General features: G+C 55.6%; 2 protein-coding genes across 9 annotated transcripts; both read right to left on the bottom strand.

Moving 5' to 3' along the window:
• Positions 1-17: 17 nt before the first annotated feature.
• Positions 18-8227, bottom strand: EGLN2 (egl-9 family hypoxia inducible factor 2). 6 transcript variants are annotated; one of them, XM_027079598.1, is made up of 6 exons: positions 8071-8203; positions 5971-7034; positions 1742-1861; positions 1165-1301; positions 914-981; positions 18-654 (listed from the first exon to the last, which is right to left on the bottom strand). In XM_027079598.1, exons 2-6 carry the CDS (start codon positions 6796-6798, stop codon positions 599-601), a joined length of 1209 nt encoding a protein of 402 aa, XP_026935399.1. In that variant the 5' UTR covers positions 6799-7034; positions 8071-8203; the 3' UTR covers positions 18-598. The 6 variants fall into 6 exon arrangements, with proteins under 6 accessions (XP_026935399.1, XP_026935396.1, XP_026935397.1 ...); XM_027079597.1 differs by having other exon boundaries at positions 482-716; positions 8071-8210; XM_027079595.1 differs by lacking the exon at positions 914-981 and having other exon boundaries at positions 28-654.
• Positions 8228-9608: 1381 nt separating this feature from the next.
• RAB4B (RAB4B, member RAS oncogene family) lies at positions 9609-18940 on the bottom strand. 3 transcript variants are annotated; one of them, XM_027079607.1, is made up of 8 exons: positions 18692-18940; positions 17481-17561; positions 17087-17201; positions 15232-15294; positions 14995-15149; positions 13238-13333; positions 13019-13149; positions 9609-9995 (listed from the first exon to the last, which is right to left on the bottom strand). In XM_027079607.1, the coding sequence occupies exons 1-7, from the start codon at positions 18705-18707 to the stop codon at positions 13034-13036; spliced, it is 642 nt and encodes a 213-aa protein (XP_026935408.1). In that variant the 5' UTR covers positions 18708-18940; the 3' UTR covers positions 9609-9995; positions 13019-13033. The 3 variants fall into 3 exon arrangements, with proteins under 3 accessions (XP_026935408.1, XP_026935409.1, XP_026935410.1); XM_027079608.1 differs by lacking the exon at positions 15232-15294 and having other exon boundaries at positions 18692-18836; XM_027079609.1 differs by lacking the exons at positions 17481-17561; positions 18692-18940 and having other exon boundaries at positions 14995-15356; positions 17087-17197.
• Positions 18941-19105: the final 165 nt, after the last annotated feature.

Below are 19105 nucleotides of genomic sequence, written 5' to 3'. Positions count from 1 at the left end.
GGAGTGAGTCAGTCAGATGTGTGCAGCTCTGAGGTAAACTTTTATTTCTTGGCTGACAGGACTTGCAGGCCCATGCTCCTCCCAGCACCTTTCATCCTGCCCAGCAGCGGCAGCCTAGTCCAAAAGGTGCCATGGCCAAAGGGGCTGGGGAGTCACTTCCCGTTCCAGGCTGGAGGAGTGGGGGGCTTGGGGATACTCCCCCACAAACCTTTGCCAGCAAGAGGCCATGACTCACCCCAACCCCAAATCCTGCATTCTGGTGGGAGGTGGCAACGCCTCCTTCCAGCTCTCCAAACCTGAGAGGGACATGCATGACCAGACAGGGCAGGACACAGGCCCCCAGTTCCAGTAACGGCAGTCCCCAACACCGGCCTCTGCCCAAGTCACAACCCCAGCCCCCAGCCCAGGGCAGCAGAGGTCTCTCCTCCTCCTTGGTCCTCAGCGATGGATGGAGCCCTCCACACCAGGCAAAACAGAGGCAAAGTCAGAAGCAGCGGCAGTGGCGGGGCAGGAGCAGGCACCGTGACTGGCGGCACCGGGCCCAGGGCTCTCCCGAAGTCAGGCAAGCTGTCTGTCCGTGCAGCACTGGGGCTAGCCACTAGGTGGGCGTAGTCGGCTGTGATACAGGTACTTGGACACCCTTCTGTCCTGATGCTGGGGGTGAAGGGGGACAGGAGACTGAGTCATCAGGGACGCAACTAAGAGACCAAGGAAACCTGGGAAGAAGGGGAGATGACCAGAAGAGATGGGGCTCATGCTGGGGATACCAGGAGAGTGAACTGTCTAGGGATGGTAGGCAAAGATGGGGAAAAATGAGTGACAGGATCCAGTGAAGCTGATGAGGCGGCTTGAGGCCCAGGGAGGTACACGGAAGAGGAAGGACCTGAGGGAGGGGACACTGGGAGGCCGGTACCTAGCTGATACTTGTCTTTGGCTGCTGCTCGCTCCTTGGCATCAAAATACCAGACAGTGATGGCGTACCTGGAGACCAGAGCAGCCCCAGAGGGTGGTTAGAGATCACTTTTCTTCAATTCCAGCCACTATATCCACCCCGAGCCGCCCCCTCTTGGCACTCCATCACTTCCTAGTCACTTCAGGGGTCTGACAAGACTTTGCTGGCACAGGGGGAGCACCTGGGCACATTCCCGGAAGTATGGACCATACCTGGTGGCATAGGCTGGTTTCACCTCATGGGGGTTCCGCCGATCAGACCAGAAAATGAGCAGCCGGTCAAAGAGTGGCTCAATGTTGGCTACCACGGGACGGCCCTCAGGGAATATCTGCAGCAGGCCGCCATGCACCTGAAGGCAGGCCAGAGGATGAGGCAGGCTGGGAGTCCTGCCTAGAGCCCCTGCCTTGCACTGCCGGCCCCCAGGAGCCCACCAGGGGGCATAACAAGTTCACACATCACTCCCTCCCACCACTCAGGCTCTCAAAATGAATGACAACCCAGAGTCTGCATCACCATGGAGATGGGCAGGAAGCTACTTAAGAAGACAGGAAATGGGGCAGGGGAAGTGCTGGTTAGGCTGGGGGCTGGGCAGACAGCACCATTCCCCAAAGAGGGGGAACTGCCGCCACACAGTCAGCTGAAGAGGAGGTCCCATTTCCCAGAAAGAGCCATTGGGCACATTCCACCGCCCCCCTCCCGTGGGTTGGGAAGAGGAAGGGGACAATGCTAGAAGCTGAGCTGGGAAAGAAAATGCAATGGACGCACGCCACCCCACCCCCAACATCCTACCTTGACATCCCAGTTCTGATTCAGGTAATAGATGCAGGTGATGCAGCGCCCATCGCCATGGGGATTGTCAACGTGTCTCACGTACCCCAGCCCGTTACCTGGGTAACATGCCACCATGGCCTGGCAGAGACGGATGGAGAGCGTTTACTGAGGCTCAGTGGCAGGGACGTTAGATAAGCAGCCATCACCTCCTCTTTCTCACCCCTCTCAGCCCCTCATCTTTCCTCAGGTGTCCTGGGCTCCAAGGGTTCCAGCACCCAGACTTTCTCCTTTTCTCCTTTTTCAGCCAAGCCTCCATCCACAAGAAACCTCAGCCCCTGGGCCTCAACAGCCCAACACACACACACACCTCACGCCCCTACCCCCCGCGTCTGGTGCCAACATGCAGCTCAGTGAGCAACTGAGGGCTTGGTTTTTTAAAGATAACCTGACCCCACGTCAGACATTTCACTAGGATAAAAGCAATTGAAACATTTCCTGCAGGGATGTGGCCTCACAGCCCCACACCAGGAGTTCTCTCCTTGAGCTGTAGAGTTGGAATGACCTGGGACACTGATACCGAGGCCCACCTCAGAGGTTCTGATGTACCTGGTCTCAAGTGGAGCCTGGAATTTTTTAAGGTTCCCCAGGTAATCCTAATGTGCAGCAATGTTGAGAACCACTAACCTTACTATAAAGAATACCCGCTAAATAATCTGTCTCCTACGCAACTGAACAGGTACCAAAACCTAGAATGTGACCAGAACCTGAGATCTAATCCCAACTCCAAGGAAAACCTGCCAAGTAGCCTCGGAGAGTCTCATCACCTGAATGGGCCTCAAAACGCCTCATCTGTAAAATGGGGCTAATGAAGACCTTTGGTTTACAGCAGTAGCATGAACCCCTCCGAGAACATGACTTTGGAGGCTCCTGACCCCCACAGGTCTGAGTCAGACCTTGTTCCAGGTCTCGGCTTCTGTGTGCACAGGTCTAGCCCCAGGGTTCTCGCCTCCTCTCCTGGATAGCCGCCACTGCCCTAGGCAGCCCTGGCCATCCTGAGTCCTGGGCCTAGCCACTCCGGGCCTGTTTCTCATCAGGTACCCAGCAAAGTGATGGATGTGATGTGAGGAAAAGGGCCCAGGTGTTCCTGCAGACCTATCTCCTGGGTTCAAGTCTCGGTGCTGCAACATAAGCTGTGATGTTTGGCAGATGACGGAACTTCCCCATCTCCAGTTCCTCATCCACGAAATGGAGCTACCACCTACTTTTTTGGAGATTTTGCCGGTTTTGCTCGAGGGTGGGGTGGGGAAGGGGGTCCAGTGCTGCAACCTCTTCCCGCACAACCCATCCCCACAGCAGCCCGAGGCCCTTTACTCCAGCTCACCACTGCTCAAACCCCTTCAAGCTCCTCGCTGCATCCCAAGAGAACACAAACTCCTGACCACAGCCTCCAAGGCCACTAGCCTCATACACTATCTCCAGCCTCGAAATCCTCCTCACTCTTCTCTGACCAGGCCAAGCTCATCCTCAAGGCCTCTGCACCTGCCTGAACGCTCTTCCACTCGTCCCCCTTGTTATTCAGGTCTCAGGGCCAGGAGCACCTCAAGTCCTCTAGCTGAAGGCACCTGGGCTGATTTCCCATTCCATCCCTCTCAGTGCAAAATCAGCACAGGTACCTGTTTACCAAGTACTGGCCACCAGGGCCAGGCCTGTCTCCCTAGTGCCAAGGAGAGAGCTGCTAATTGAAAGCGCTCCTCTGGGTCTCAGGGCCTCCATTCCATCCTTCCCGTGCACCCTCACAGGGTCTCCCACCATGCAGGCAGGGACACACTCTGTAGTCTGTCAGGGAATGGGACTCCTGTGTGTGTGAAGGTAGGCACAGGAACAGGCCCTTTAAGGCCCCCCTCCCCCCACATATACTCACCTGGGAGTGGGGCTGGGGGTGGCATCCTCCGGCCCCCGAGAAGCATCTACTTCCTGCCCCCACAAGGGAAGGGACAACAACCAGAGTAACACGGAAACTTGCTCCTCACACTTCCATCTCCAGGAAGGGGCAGCTAGGACCACTGTGCATGCACACCCCACCCCCAATCAGAACCCCAGGTCTCAGCCCACAGCAGCAGGCCCCACCTCCAAACTGCTCCTAAAGGGGCCTCCCGGGGTCACCTATGGTAGCCCTTGATGCCAATGGGAGCCAGTTCCCTCCCACCTGCAGGCCCGCTGAGCAGAGGATCTAGGGAGAGGAGGAAGGCAAGAGCACAGGAGCGGCACTCGGGACCGAGAGGCAGGTTGTTACCAGCCCAAACCACACTGGTGATCTGAGGCCCCCCCCCCCCGCTACCGTGACCACCCCACACTGTCTTACTCCAGAGCTTGGGGAGGGAGCCCAGATGTTGCCCTCTGAAGGCGAGGAAGCCTGCAGTTGCTGCCTCACTGGGGCAGGGAGGGTCTGAGAGGAACTCCAGTGGCTGGGTTGGCCCTTCCCCTCCCTTCTTAGTCCAGCCAGGCTCGTTCTTACCTCCCAAGGCTAAAAAGTCTCAACACCCACCCCACCACCCCTCCAGGGCCTGCTCCCAACCACATCCAAGGCACCAAAGGAAAAGAGATCTGCGCCCTCTCCCCTCCCCTCCTGAAATGGCCACAGCCTAGCTGGGGAGTTAATCTGGTTTTCCTATCCTGTGGATGAGCAAACAGAGGCTCAGAGAAGCATCCTGCCCTTGGCCACTCAACTCTTGTGGTCTCCCCACCAACCTCCCTCCTGTGAGGATGGGTGACCCTGGGGAGATGGGGCTCAACACCTTGTGGCTAGGGAGATTCCCACTGATCTCTCCTGCCACTGGGAGGGGCCGCCTCTGGCCCTCCAGCTACCGAAGTAACAGGAGGGAGAGGGAAGCAGGACAAGTTCCAGCTGGGGCGGGGAAGCCAGTATGGCTTTGGCCCGGGGGAGCCCTAGTCCCCGAGCCAGCTCCAGCCTGAGACGGAAGCTGCAGAGACAGAACCCAAGACAAGATCTGAGGGAGGAGGGAGAGGACATCAGGAGCACAGCCTCATGCCTGCAGGGCAAAACACAGTCTGTGCCATCAGCCAGGTATCACTGGTGCTGTGCAGTGGGCACTCCCTACCGGGCCTTGTCCTAACACCGCCAAACCCTGGACTCAAGGCCAGGATCCTCACACCCCTCCATGAGGAGAATTAACATGTCAGCAGGCCAAAAGGCCCTACGGACTACTGTCTTGTGCAGGCTCCTAACCCCAGGTTCCTGAATGGGCAGCTGCAGGCCCAGAAGGCCCTGATCACTGACCATAAACTCCAATCAAATGAGCATTTTTTAAAGACAGGGTCTGTGGTTTCTGGCAGATTCTTAAACAGGCCCAGGTTCCAAAAAAAAAGATAACTGCTACTCTAAAACAAGAGAAAGAGACCAAGAAAAGATACAACGGCAGAGGATCAAGGAAACAGACCAGAGCCAGACAAGGATAAAGTGATGGAGAGACAGAACAGACAGGATGGAGGACAGGGTCTAGGATGGGGAGGGATGGGAAAGATGGGGACATAACCTCCACCTGGGCCGGCACACAGACACCCCCAGAAAGCCGTCCATGATGCAAATGCTACAGTACGGCATACAGTGCACAATGCAGCCCAGCACCAAGCACAGTGGGCAGTGCCTCCTCCCTCAGCCCAGCATTGGCCTCACCACTGCCCCCCTCCCCGTTCCACCTTCTGGTTCTCCTACCCGGGAGACAGAACAGACAGACCAAAGACAGGCAATGGACAGGATGGACTAGACATACCCAAGTACATGAAAAAATAAGGGAACAGGGAAGAACAAAGACAAGGGCAGACAGACAGGTACAGACGGCAGAGGCAGAAAGCCGTGCCTGTCTACACTGAACATTCTTGGTCTAGGATCCAGGAACAGACATCAGGTAGCTGTGAACCCCACCATGGCCCATGCACATATGTGGGACTATGACTGTCGGCACCTCTCCTCAGGTTCTTCAAGAGGATCCCTGGCAAAGTCAAGAACCATGCTGACTATGGGCCAAACCCATGGTTTACAGGTACACAAACTAAGGCCACAGGGAGCGAGAGCCCAAAGTGAGCTCCAACAGTCCCTGCACCAGAGCTGCCTAAACTCTTTTGTGACCCCAGAAGCCTATCTCCAAACCCACTGGTGCTCAGAACACTAGGCATCCAACAAGTGCTGGGCAGCCCCCCACCCCACCACCCGGTCCCTGCAGCCTCACCTTGGTGCGCCCATTGATGACGTAGCTGCCCAGCCTCCCAGCACAGTGGCGGATTACAGCATCCACGTGGGCCATGAGGGCACCGATGCTTCGGCAGCCTGGCTCATGGCCTTCCACCCAGGCAATCTGGTCCCCACGGATGCTGCGTGGCGGGATAGCCCGCTGGCTCACTAGCTGCCCATCACGCAGGCGCCCGCCCCGCTTCAGGGCCTCCACCTCTGCCAGCACTCGGCCACCCAGCGCCGCCCCCAGGAAGCTGTCCTTGACGCAGATGCCATAGTACCGCATGCAGGGCACAATATAGTCCAGGGCCAGGCGCTCAGGTGCAGCGGGCAGCACCTCCTCCCTCAGCCCGGCGCTGGCCTCACCACTGCCACTGCTGCAGCCCTCCCCCTCTGTCTCTGCCTCCTGGTTCTCCTGCCTGGCCCAGGGCCGCTTGCTGGGGGCGGGGGCATCCCCACCATCCTCTGCCCATTTCCGTTTGGGGGCCTCGGGCCGGGCGCCCTGGGCTGCCAGTCGCTGGCACCCCTTGGTGACCAGTGCCGCAGCACCCTCACTCTGCAGCGGCCGCAGCTCGCCGCCATCCTGCCCACCGAAGCCCTCCCGCAGGGGGCTGGCTGTGGTGGAAGTAGCTGTAGCTCTGGGGGTCCCACTCCCCGCCGAGGCCTCACCAGGCCCTCCTGGACGGTGGTAGGAGGACAGCAGGGGACAGGGCAGGTAACTCTCCACCCCCATCCTGGCCCTGCTAGGCTCCAAGGGCTCTGACACCGAACCCGGCAACTGAGGGAGAGCCTGACTCAGGGGCTGCGGCTGGCACGGGCTGTCCATGGCAGCAGTGTCTTCATCCCCCGGGCATGGAGGGCACGGCCCAGGCCCATGGTGCCACCCTCCTCCACCTCCTCCTCCTCCACTTGATGCAGCCGGGGGCCGGGGCGGCTGGGCCTGGCGTGGGGCAGGATGAGGCAGGGCAGATGGCAGAGGCTTTTCTCGTGCCCTGGGGGTGCTTGCTGGTCCCCAAGTCCTCTGCTGTCCCTAGGGGCTTGGGAAGGGACCTGTCACGGTGGCTGGAGAAACAGAGAGAGAGAGAGACAGACAGAGAGAGAAAAAGGAATGTGAGAAGAGCTACAGGGAAGAGGGCTGGGCGAGGGTGGGGAGTGGCAGGGGCAGTAGATAGTTAGACTTAGCTATAAACACCCCAAAACCTGAGGCCACGTGGGGAAAAAGACTCTGGGACTTGGGTGGAATCACTAAGAGAAAAGGGGCAATAAAGGGGCAGCTGGAGGGGTGAGACTGGGTAGCTGATCCACAGGCAGAGGACTGCAGTGGGAGCTGTGGGCGAGAGACACCCACAGACAGACACAGACCCACAGACAGAAAAGAAGGAGGGGACTTTAAGTAGAAAAGGATGGCGGTGTGGGAAGTAGGAGAGTTAGAAACAAACAGACTGAGGGTGGGGGGGGGCGAGAGGGGGGATCTGCCTGGAAGACACAGAGGGAATGTGGGGATCTACAGACCGTGGAAACTGGGGGGTCCAGAGACAGAAACACACACCGGAGAAGAGCAGGGAGGGTGGGCCTGAGACAGCCGGGCAGAACCCAGCCCAACAGGAGGAAGCCCGTTAGGGGCTGACACACACCCAGACGGAAGGGAGGTCCTGAGACAGACAGACGGAAGGGACCCGTGGGAGCAGGGTCCACAGCGACAGAGGGAAGGGTGGAGAAGGGCTCATGCACTCGGGGAAAGGACGACGGAAAAAGCGCCCCCCTCCCAGGTCCCTTCGGTGCGGGTCCTGGGGCCCCTCGGGGCACAGCAGGAGACGAAGACAAGGCCTAAGGGCCGCTGGAACCCCGTGTCCCCACCCCTCCCCTCCCCCTCCGCCCGCTCCCTGCTCCCCCCCCAACCCCCCCAACGGCCGGCGCTTAACATGCCCGGCGCGCGTTCCCTCCCCCACGCCCCACCCCCACCCTCCCCTCCCCAGGGTCGCCAGGCTTCGCCACAGAGTGCTGGGCGCGCGCCCCCGCACCCCGCCCGGCTCGCGCCGGCGCCCGGCCTCAAGTGCCTTCTCCGCCCCGCTCCATGCCCTCCCCGCGGTCTCCTCACCGAGGTTTTTCCTCCGGCCCCGGCGCCGCCGTTTGTGCCAGCCGCCCTGCGCCGCACAGCGCGCCATACCCCGCCCCCACCACCCGCGACGCTCCGCCCCCGCCTCGCCCGGTGGGCACGTGACCGCATCCGGGCGTAGGAGACGGGGCTTGCGCAGGCGCGAGCCGCGCGGGGCGGGGCGAGGAAATTCAGAACACCCTCTCCCTCGAGAAAGGGGAAACGGATCAGTCGCCGACACAAGGTTTTTATGCACTCTCCGCTCCGCCCCTTCTGCGCGAGAGGAGGAACGCAGTTAGGAAGGGCTGGATCCGGTGGGGGAGTTTCGGCACACATTATGCCAAGCGAGTGGGAGGGGCATGCAAATAATTCTATTTACATAGACAGGACCGCCCCCTTGGAGCCGAGAACGCGGCGGAACGATGAGTAGCAGGGTAGAGGAGGCATACAGATCATCGGTATTATTTACATGGACAGCTCCGCCTTCTCACAGCCCAATAATAGGAATATTGAGAAACGTCTGAGCAATTAGTTGGGAAATGTATGTAAATTTGCACGACAGTAAGTAATTTACATAAGGACTTTTTATAACGGAGGAAAAGAGCGGAACGTCCTTGAGAGAAGGGAAGAAGAACAAGAAGGGACGTGCAAACATTCTGACTCGCTCCACCCTGCCCCATCGGGACAACTGTGTGGCACCCGAATAAAACAACCTAGGAAAGCTACTCAGAGAAGACATTTGCATGACAGCCTCGAGTCTCTGGACGACCTGACCTGGGAGGACTATGCAGATGAGGTCATTTAAATGCCCCACCCCCTCCGCCAGCACCCAGGCTGAGCAGGGACTCAGGTCTCTCGTGAGGGTGGTTTAAGGCCAAACTGGGGTTGGGAGAGCAGTTGGGAGTGTCCTCAGTGGGCTGCACCTGTCCCTGGCAGAGCATGTGCGGGTGTCAGAGGTTCACCTGGACACAGGAGGCAACACACTGATCTCAAATATGCACAGGAGTCCCGGTGACACAAAAGCCCACACAGTCTTCAGGGGCACACACAGGGTTCATGGTCACACACAAGTGTATCAAAGGAGTCAAATTCACAGCAAAACACACACAGACCTCAGGGGCACACAAACACAGTTACACACCAAATAGACACTGCCTCAGACTTTCAGGCATCAGACATGCATCGCTATCACCCACCGGGCCCAGACCCAGGGCTCAACTACAGGCCTGAATTCTCATTCCCTAGCTTTGGTGTCCCAAACAACGCCAGTCTTACAGACACAATCACCAAGGACACAGAGTAGTCATAAGCAACGGTGTCACACACACAAGCAGCACACATTCCTACAGATCCCATCACACCCATTGCAAACACAGGGACATTAGTGTTACATATGTGGGCAAACTCCCTCTACAACATACATCTGAGCCATGGAGTCATGGTGGACCCCCGTACCATGTCCAACCCAAAAACATGGCCCCCAAACACCGTCAGTGACCTCTTTTCCCCCCACCACCACCCCAAAATGACAGAGGCTATGACACAGGTGTAAACAATGCTTTATGGGGGTGGGGTGGGGACGGGACAGGCCTCCAGGTAAGGTAATAAATAACACGTACTCGCAGTGGCAGGGCCAGGGGAGCTGAGGCCAAATGGCCCTGGTCTCGGGCTTTGGAAACTCTTTGAGTATAGTTAGGGGTTCAGGGGGAAGAGGGGTTAGCCAAGACAGAGGAAGCAGCAGCAGGTACGGATTCCCCCTTCCCCCATGGCTCAGTCTTGCCCCTCAGCCAGGCCCCACCAGGCCAGGGAAGGGGGACAGGTGGCGGGGCAGCTTCTCTGGGGCCAGGTCAGGTAAGGGGCTCAGTCTCCCAGGGCCTGGGTCTGGGCCCCAGCCAGAAGGACAGGGCTGGTCCTGGAGAACGGGTGAGCTGAAAGAAAAGTGTGCCATGAACTGGAGGGATCTTGGGTCTGTCGGCTGGTGTCTCTGTCTCATTTCTGGGTATCTTCCTGCCCGCCTAACTGTGCCTGTCTGTCCATACTTTTCTCTTTCTCCCAAAGTTTCTACATTGTCTGACTTTCTGTTTCTTGTCTGCAGGTACTGTGGGGCTCTAGAGCTGAGGGCATGTGCATCTCCCTGTTTACTTGCCTCAGAGAGCTGTCTCCTTGAGTCTGTAGAGGGGCATCTCAGTGTCTACATTCTGTGTCCCCACCTTTGCACCTCTGTGTTCCTCTATGTTCCTGGATCATCCAGGCTCTAGGTCTCATTCCCGTGTTTTCCAAACCGAGGAGACACATCACTTCCTGTTTTGTAGTTATCTGCAGATAGCATTACCTGGGAGCTTCTAGAAATCCCCAGATCATTTCAGAATCTCTGGGGTAAGACCTGGGCATCAGTATCTTTTAAAGCTCTCCAGGTGACTCCAATGTGTACAACTGCATTAGTGGGTTGGGAAATCAGTTTGGTGGGCCTTGAGCAATTGTTGTAACAGAATAAAATAGAAAATACCATAAAAATTAAAATGTTAACATATTAAAAAAAAAAAAGAAAAGAAAGAAAATTTCAGAGTGCTTCAAATGTTGGTCCATAGAGACAGAAAGCAGATGGGTGGGGGCCAGACTCTGGGGAGGATGGAGAATGAATGCTTAAAGGGTATGGGGTTTCCTTTTAAGGGTGATGAAAATGCTTTGAAACTCGACAGAGGTGGTGGTTGCATAACCTTGCGAATGTACTAAATGCCACTGAATTGTACGCTTTAAAATGGCTAAATTTGTTGTGTGAATTTCACCTCAATTTTAAGAGAAAGAATATTAATACAAGAACGTGTTTTAGTTTTATACGTGTGTGACTGTATTAGATCAACAAATAAAGTATATTTCCTCCTGTAGAGTGCAATCAACAGAGTTTGAAAATGCAGTCTTACTACATTTGATTCACTGAGGGAACACCCTGAAACAGACTCAAAACTAAGCTCTGAGGCGAAGAGTACACACCCATCTGATTCTACATAGCCCAGAGTCTTTAAAATGGACACGAAGAAGAAAAATAATAAACAGGCCTCGTTTATCAAGTCTTAGTTTACTGACTGTCAGGCCCTGTTCTAAGCATTTTCGTTTACTGACTGTCAGGCCCTGTTCTAAGCACTTTACATGAATTAACTTAATCTTCTCCACACTCACATTGAGGTGGGTACTATCATTAGCCCCATTTACAGATGAGGAAACCAAGGCCCAGAGAGGTTAAATAATTTGCCCAGAGCTATGAAGTGACAGAGTTGGAGTATACATGCAGGCAGCCCAGGTCTGGAGTCTGTGATCTGTCACCTTCTCAGATGGGTTAGACAAACACCATACAGATAACAATGATCAGCTCTGTCAGTTGAACGCTTTGCAAAGGAGGGGCAGTTGTGAGACTGCCCATCTAGAGGGAGTGACCCCACTTGGGAAGCCTATGAAGGTTCCCTGCAGGAAGAGGCATTTTAGTAGAGACCTGATGATGAATGGGAGTTGGTGCCAGAAGGGAGCACAGGCACAGCAGATGCAAAGGCCTGGAAGGAAAAGAGCCCTGCCCAAAGAGCTCATCCTTGACTCCTCTCTCACATTCCATACCCATTCATCAGGAAATTATGTTGGGTCTGCTCTCTAAGTACATATATCCAAAGTCTAAACACTTTGCTCCACAGCCATCCTGGAGCCGCCAGTGGCTGTGGGGTGGAGGGTTGGGTGGGCATGAAGCACAGAGACAAGAATTGTCAAGACATACACACCCGCGAGAGGTGGGGCTAGGACCAAATCCTGTAGGAACTTTCAAGCCTGTCAAGGACTTTGGACCAAGCACAGGGGAACAAGCATGGCTTCCTGGAGGAGGGGGAGAGGTTACCCGAAAAGAGAGGGAAGGAATCAGATTTGTGCTTTAGGAAGACCCAGTGACTACATGAGGAGGGGACAAGCCTGGAGACAGATCAGGGAAGGTACAAATCTATTCACTTCGCAACCCCTCCTCCGCCCCCACTTTGATCCTGTCCACCATCGTCTCTCACCTTGACTTTGGAGTGGCCTACTCACTGGTCTCCAAGCAACCACCCCTGCCCCCTTCAGTCTGTCCTCTATATGCAGCCAGAGGGGCCCTGTGAACACCTGAATCAGATCTTGTCCCTTCTCTTCTCGGAGCCCTCCTATAGCTCTCATCCCACCCAGCGTATAGCCAGAGTCCTTCCTGTGGCTCACAAGGCCCTAATTCATTGCTTCCTCCCACCCCAACCTCATCTCCAGCTCACCTATTCCCTGGCACGCACGTGCGCGCACGCACGCACACATACTCCACTCCAGCCACACTGGCCTCCTTGGACTTCCTCACCCAGGGGAGGAGGCAGGGCCCTACCTCAGGGCTTTGTACTGGCTGTTCTCTCTGCTTAGAACACTCTTCCCCCAGGTCCCCACATGACCCCTCCCTCAGCTCCTTCAGGTCTTTGCTCAAATGTCACCTTCTCAGTGAGGCCTCCGCTCATCATCCTATTTAACACTCCACTCCTCCGCCGCCCCTCCCTCCTTGATTCTTCTCCATAGCTCTTATCGTCCTACCTACTATACAATTGGCTTGTGTATCTTGTTTATTGTCCATCTCCTCCACGAAGGCAGGGATTTTTGTCTGTTTTCCCCACTGTTATAGCCCCAGTGCTGGGAACAGGGCCTGGCGCTGAGGAGGCACTCAACAAACATTTGATGAATTATGAATGGGAGGGTCAGAGATGCAGGGCAGAGAGCTGGCGGTGGGATGGGAAGGACGGGTGGTTTCCCAGGGCCGGGAAGATGGCCCCTTTAACTCAAGTGTTCTTGTGTCTTTCTTCCTCACTCTGTTTCTCTTGTCATCTCTCCTTTTCTGTGTCTCTGTCTCTGCTCCGTACTCCCCTTTGTCAGGAGACCAGCCCTGCAGCCCGAGTCCCCAGTATCCCACCTGGCTCTGCAGGTCTCAGCAGCCGCAGGGCTGAGGCGCCACGGCCTGGGCACTCCGAGGCTGCCGCAACTGGCGAAGGGAGGCGTCACCATATTGAATGCCGGAGCCCATCCTCTCGGGGTCAAGCTCACCTGGGGGGAGCAGAGAGGTGAGGACTGGTCCCTTGGAGTCCTCTGGACCCTGCCTTCCACTCCCACTCCGGGCAGTTGGGGGCCTCACCTGAGTCGATCTTGTTCAGGATGGTGCGGGCACACTTCAGGAAAGCCTCCTCCACGTTCTCACCCGTGAGAGCACTAGTTTCCAGGAACATTAGCTCTGGGGGGGCAGACACTCGGAAGGTCAGGGTCTCAGTCAGTCCCCATCCTCCACTCCGACTCTGACCTGCTGCCTCTCGTTCTGTTCCTCAAACGTTCCACCTTTGCCTTCAATCTGGGCCTCCATACATGCTGTTCCTCTGCCATGAATGCCCCCTTCCCCAGGGGGGGAAGCTCTTCCTTTAGAGCTCAGCTCACATCTCCTCCTCCAGGAAGTCCTCCTGACCTCCCAGGATGAGTCAGGTTCCTCCTCTGGGCTCCCACAGACCCCTGTGCCTCCCCACTCCCAGCCCTGACCTTTTCGGGCTGTCACTATCTGGAAATGGTCCTCCCCCTGCCCCTGGACTGTGAGGCCATGACAGCTGGGTCCAGGGCTCTCTTCATCACTGTGATCACCCCAGCACCATCTAGCACAGGCCCATCACAGACCACCCACCAGTCATGTGACAGCCATCTCACAGTAAGTAAGAGCCAGGATTCAAATCCACATCTTTCTGATGGCAAATCCTCTAAACCTGCAGGTTACAAACTGAAGGAACAGGGACAGACCCTAGGCTGGCAGATTTTGGCCAACATGATGTTTTCAAATGAGTTTAGACCTGCTTACCTTTTGTTGTTGTTATATTCACTAGTTTGTTTTATTTTTTAGATTCCACATATAAGTGATACCAAACAGTATTTGTCTTTCTCTGTCTGACTTATTTCACCTAGCATAATGCCCTCCAAGTCCATCTATGTTGCTGCAAATGGCATTATTTCATTCTTTTTTTACAGCTGACTAGTATTCCATTGTGTGTGTATGTATATATATATTTTATATATATATATATATATATATAAAATATATATATATATATATATATAAAATATATATATACCACATCTTGTTTATCCATTCCTCTGTTGACGGACACTTAGGTTGCTTCCATATCTTGGCAATTGTAAATAATGCTGCTATGAACATTGGGGTACGTGTACCTTTTCGAATTAGTGTTTTTTTTTCAGATCTATACTCAGGATTGGGATTGCTGGGTCACATGGTAGTTCAATTTTAGTTTTTTGAGAAACCTCCATACTGTTCTCCATAGTGGCTGCACCAATTTACATTCCCACCAACAGCGTAGGAGGGTTCCCTTTTCTCCACATCCTTGCCAACATTTGTTATTTGTAGCCTTTTTGATGATAGTATCCTTGCATACCTTTCGATGTGGCTGTCAGTCTCGTCTACTCCCCTAATGCCAGTGCCTGCTAACCTGGGATCTACCCTGTGCCCTCTCCTTGGCTCACAAAATGTACCTGTCCCCTAGGGCCATCAGAGTTTGCAGTCTCCACCTTATACCAATACCCTGTGCTGCCTCCCCACAGTGGTCAAAACCTTCTTAGCAGCCACCGTGAGTCAAGCACCCATCCATCCAGGCAGTGCTGAGAAGTCCCCATGGACCACATCCCTTACCAGTCATGCACTATGTGAAGCAGAAACGCCGTGATCCCAGCTTTCCAGATGAGGAGACTGAGGACCAGAGTGGTCACACAGCTCGCAATGTGGCAACACCCAAATTTGAACCCAGACCTCCAAATCTCCACATTCCCCTGCTGGGCAGAGCTACAGAGAGCCAGCAGGCCCATGGGCCCCACTGTATAGCCCCCCTGCCCAGCCCTCACCGTTCTCCTGGGCAAAGCGGGAGGCCTCCAGGAAAGTGACCTCACGCTCCAGGTCCAGGTCCTTCTTGTTGCCACAGAGAATGACCACGATATTGGGGCTGGCCAGCGTGCGGGCATCCGTCAGCCAGGCGGCCAGCGAGTTGTAGGTCTCCCGGCTGTGGAGAAGGGAGCCAGGAGGGAGGCGGACGCGGGTGGGGGGCAGCCCAGGCCCCACCCCGCCCCACTCCGTGCACCCACCTGGTGATGTCATACACCAGCAGGGCTCCAGCCGCCCCTCGGTAGTAACTCCGTGTCACCGACCTGTGGGGCCAGGGGGACCCAGTCACCCCCGAGGCTGGGGTGTGCCCCAGGACTGCCCCCCTCTGCGGAGAGAGACTGGTGGTTCGGAGGCCCCCCTTCACTGCTGGCCCATCCCCCTAAACCTGGCCGTGGTCTACAGTTTCTCCCACTTGCGGTCTCTCTGTTTCCCTCAATCTCTATCGCACTTAGCTGCCAGCCTCCGCCTCAGTCTCCCTACCTTTTTTTCATTTCTTAAAACTTTTTCTGCTTCCCTGGTGGCACAGTGGTTGAGAGTCCACCTGTCGATGCAGGGGACACAGGTTCGTGCCCCGGTCTGGGAAGATCCCACATGCTGCGGAGCGTCTGGGCCTGTGAGCCGTGGCTGCTGAGCCTGCGCGTCCGGAGCCTGTGCTCCGCAACGGGAGAGGCCACAACAGTGAGAGGCCCGCGTACCACAAAAAAAAAAAAACCCAACTTTTTGGCCGTGCCATTTGGCCTGTGGGATCTTAGTTCCCTGACCAGGGATTGAACCTGGGGCCCCGGCAGTGAAAGCACTGAGTCCTAACTACTGGACGGCCAGGGAATTCCCTCTTCCTACCTTTGACTCTCTCTGTGTCCCTGTCTTTCTGCATCTCTTCATTGGTCTGTGCCTTTCTGTCTCTTGTGTGCATGTGTATCTTTAATTCTCTATTTCTCTCCATCTCTGTTGCTCTGGCTCTGTCATCCTCACCCTTTCCCATTCATTCATTCATTCAACATTTTCTGTCATCCCCCTTTCACCCAGTCCTAGCCAAGCACTACACAACTACAACCACTTGGCCCTCTCCCGCTCTGGTTGGGGGAGGCCCCCTTCCCAGAGTGGCCGACTGTCTGCTTCTCCCTGGAACAGGCTGGGTCCCTCTGGAACTCATGCAATCATGCTGCAAGCATGTATGGAGCACTTACTGCCAGCCCGGTGCACGTCGTACACCTGTCTCCCCTCCACCCTCTCAGTCTCTACCTCTGTGCACCTCAAGCAGAGAACTCACACACAAATATTAACTCAGCAGCTACTCAGTGCTGCCCAGGAGCCACGCTTCCCCATGGACTGGATTCCCTTGCTTCTCTCTCCCTGCTGTCTGTTTCTCAGACTCAGGGTTTCCATGTGTCTGTCACCTTTTCTGCAGAGATGTCCTGAAGTCATACTGTGTGCTGAGTCCTACACATTTCCCTCTCCCCACAAAACATCCATTTCTCCATCTCTCTGGCCACCCCTGTCCCACTCTCCCTGTCTCTCACCTCTGTTTCTCTTTGAGTCTCCTTATCTGCCTTCTCTTTCTCTTCTCTCTCAGTCTGTCTCTCTTTCTCTCTCCCTTCCTGAGTGTTTGTATCTCTCTTTCAAGTTTCCTTTTCTGTTTTAGTCATTATCTGTCATTCTCTACCCCTCGCCCCACCCCAAGCATCTCCTTGTCTCCAGGCCTCGTTTCTCCCTGGGGAAAAGTCTCCATCCCTCCAGCCACATGGGTCTATCCCACAGAGTCTCGTCTCGCTAGGGTCTGCCGTCCCTCCCTGGCCCTCTCACTCTTCATTATGCTTCCTTCTCAATCTCTTTTTCTCATTGTCTCTGCCGTCCTCTCTCCAAGACGCCTTCTTTCTTTGACTACATGGACCTGCTCATCACAGTCTCTTTCTCTCTCTCTCCCTCTACCTTGCCTGCCCTCTCAGCATCTCCTTGCTCCTGTCATTATATTTCCAGGTAGCTCTGCACACCTCTATCCCTCCTCTCTCCTCCCCTCTCCCCTACCTTCTCTCCATGGGGGCCCAGCCCACCTACCGAAACCGCTCCTGGCCGGCTGTGTCCCAAATCTGTAGCTTCACGGTCTTCCCACCCACGTTGACCACCCGAGATCCAAACTCCACGCCGATCGTGTGGTTGGAGTCCTGTTTGACTGGGAGTGGGAGGGGGAGAAGAGGCAGTGTGGGGGCTCAGAGGATTCCCTGTCCTCCAAGGCCTCCTCAGCCGGTACAAACCCATTCTCATTGCTGGGGTGACTGAGCCTCAAGGAGGACCTAGCAAACAGCGTATACCAAGGTAAGGACCAGGCAGCCAGCACTGGAGTTGTACCTCTGGCCAGCCCTGCCCCTGCCCACCCCGGCAGCTGCCTACTTGCCCACACCATGGCCATGCCCACAGTTTAGTGCTCCCAGGACCACTGTCAGAAACTCACACTTATTCTCAATGAACTGATGAAGGAGACATGATTTGCCCGTTCCTGCACTGCCAATCACCAGGAATTTGAAGAGGAAGTCTGAGCAGATGGAGCCAAATTCAAGGAAACCCATGCAGAGAGAAAGATAGACATGAAAAGATGGAATCCAAAGAACATCACAATTATGGGGAGAGAACAGACACAGACAGATACAGAACAGTGGGTAACAACGGTAATGGATAATTCTTATATAGTGCTTACCACATATCAGGCACAGTTCTAAAGGTCTTTACTTACATCAACAACTCAACCCTCAGGAAAACTCTGTGAGGGAGATATACTAATAATTATCCCCATTTTCCAGATGAGGAAACTGAGGCCAGAAAGGTTAACTGACTTGTCCAAGATCCTACTGCCAGGTAGAGCTGGGATTCATCATTTCATCAAGGACTACAATCTTGCCCTTGACCCCCGCAACTCAGCTCCTACCACTTTCTGATTCATTCACTCCACTCCAGCCTCTGGCCTTTAGTCTACTCCCTGAAGATGACAAGCTGGTTCCTACCTCAGGGTCTTTGCATAGTTCCCTCTGCTTTTCTCTGTTTGTTGAATGAATGCAGCTCCCTCTGACCCCTAAACCAATGCTCCTTTTACCGCACCCTGTTCTCCTACTTCCTATCTATCCATCCATCCAGATTTTCCAATTCTCAGTCCCTCCATCCCTCCCTCAGCCCAAGGCCCTACCCCTATTCTCAAGCTTAAACCCCACCCCTTGCCATTAGCCCCACCGCCTAAAGGACAACTCACCCCCAACCGCATTCCAGACCTCTCCCTGAGTAATCCCAGGGCCCAGAGCATCCCTTCAGCGTCCCCCCAGCCCATCAAGGTTGATCCCTGCCATTCACGCCATCAGCCCCGCCCCATCCACTCAGGCTCCGCCCAGACACATTAAGGCTCACCCTTTCCCTCAAGACCTAACCATGATCCATCAGGACTGTTTCCCTCAAATCCCGCCCCAGATCTATTTCGCCCAGACACCAGACCCTCAGGCTCCGCCCAAACTGATTAAGCTCAGCCTCAGACCCACTAAGCCCCTCCCAGCATCAACTAGGCCCTGCCCCATAATAGCTGACCCCGCCCCCTGATATATAAAGCCCCGCCCCATACCCACAGGCCGCATCCTTTCTGGGCCCAGACCCCAGACCCCAGCTTCCGCCCACCACCCTCACCGTAGGTCTCAGCCATGACTCGGTCGCGGCCGCTTAGGGCCGCAATATGGCGACACGGCCGCGCCTGCTCCTCGGCTGGCAGCCGCTCCACTCGGGCTGCAGCCCCGGCTTCTTCCTACTCCCCGGGCCGGCGCCGCCACTTCCGCCTCCACCCCCCTCCGGCGCGACCCGCTAATGCTGCGGGACACCAGGCCACGCTTTCCAAGACAAGGATTGGCGGACTCTGCAGGCAGGGGGCGGGACAAAAGCGCAGACTGGTGGGGAGAGAGGGGCAGGGCCTAAAGGGGCGGGACCAACACGAGCGATTGGCGGTGCCAGAGACGCTTCGCCGAGCAGAGAAACGGATTTGGTCAGGAGTCCGTGGGCAGAGTCGAGATTCCAGATTGGGTAGAAGCGGACTTGGGGGCGGGGATA

The sequence above is a fragment of the Aethalodelphis obliquidens genome, unplaced genomic scaffold (assembly GCF_003676395.1).
Source record: "Aethalodelphis obliquidens isolate GAN/ISIS:26980383/991018 unplaced genomic scaffold, ASM367639v1 scaffold43, whole genome shotgun sequence".
NCBI lineage: Eukaryota > Metazoa > Chordata > Mammalia > Artiodactyla > Delphinidae > Aethalodelphis > Aethalodelphis obliquidens.
The sequence above is the reverse complement of the archived record's forward strand: the minus strand, read 5'-3'. Positions and strand labels throughout refer to the sequence as shown.

Coding starts and splice junctions, on each gene's coding strand:
- EGLN2 (XM_027079595.1), bottom strand. CDS start 6,798: ATGGACAGCCCGTGCCAGCCGCAGCCCCTGAGTCAGGCTCTCCCTCAG. Junction 1,302..1,741: donor ATCAGAACTGGGATGTCAAG/GTAGGATGTTGG, acceptor GCCTGCCTTCAG/GTGCATGGCGGCCTGCTGCA. Junction 655..1,164: donor AAACCAGCCTATGCCACCAG/GTATGGTCCATA, acceptor CTTCACCCCCAG/CATCAGGACAGAAGGGTGTC.
- RAB4B (XM_027079607.1), bottom strand. Junction 17,202..17,480: donor TCAGTTCATTGAGAATAAGT/GTGAGTTTCTGA, acceptor TCCCACTCCCAG/TCAAACAGGACTCCAACCAC. Junction 15,150..15,231: donor CTGGTGTATGACATCACCAG/GTGGGTGCACGG, acceptor CCTTCTCCACAG/CCGGGAGACCTACAACTCGC.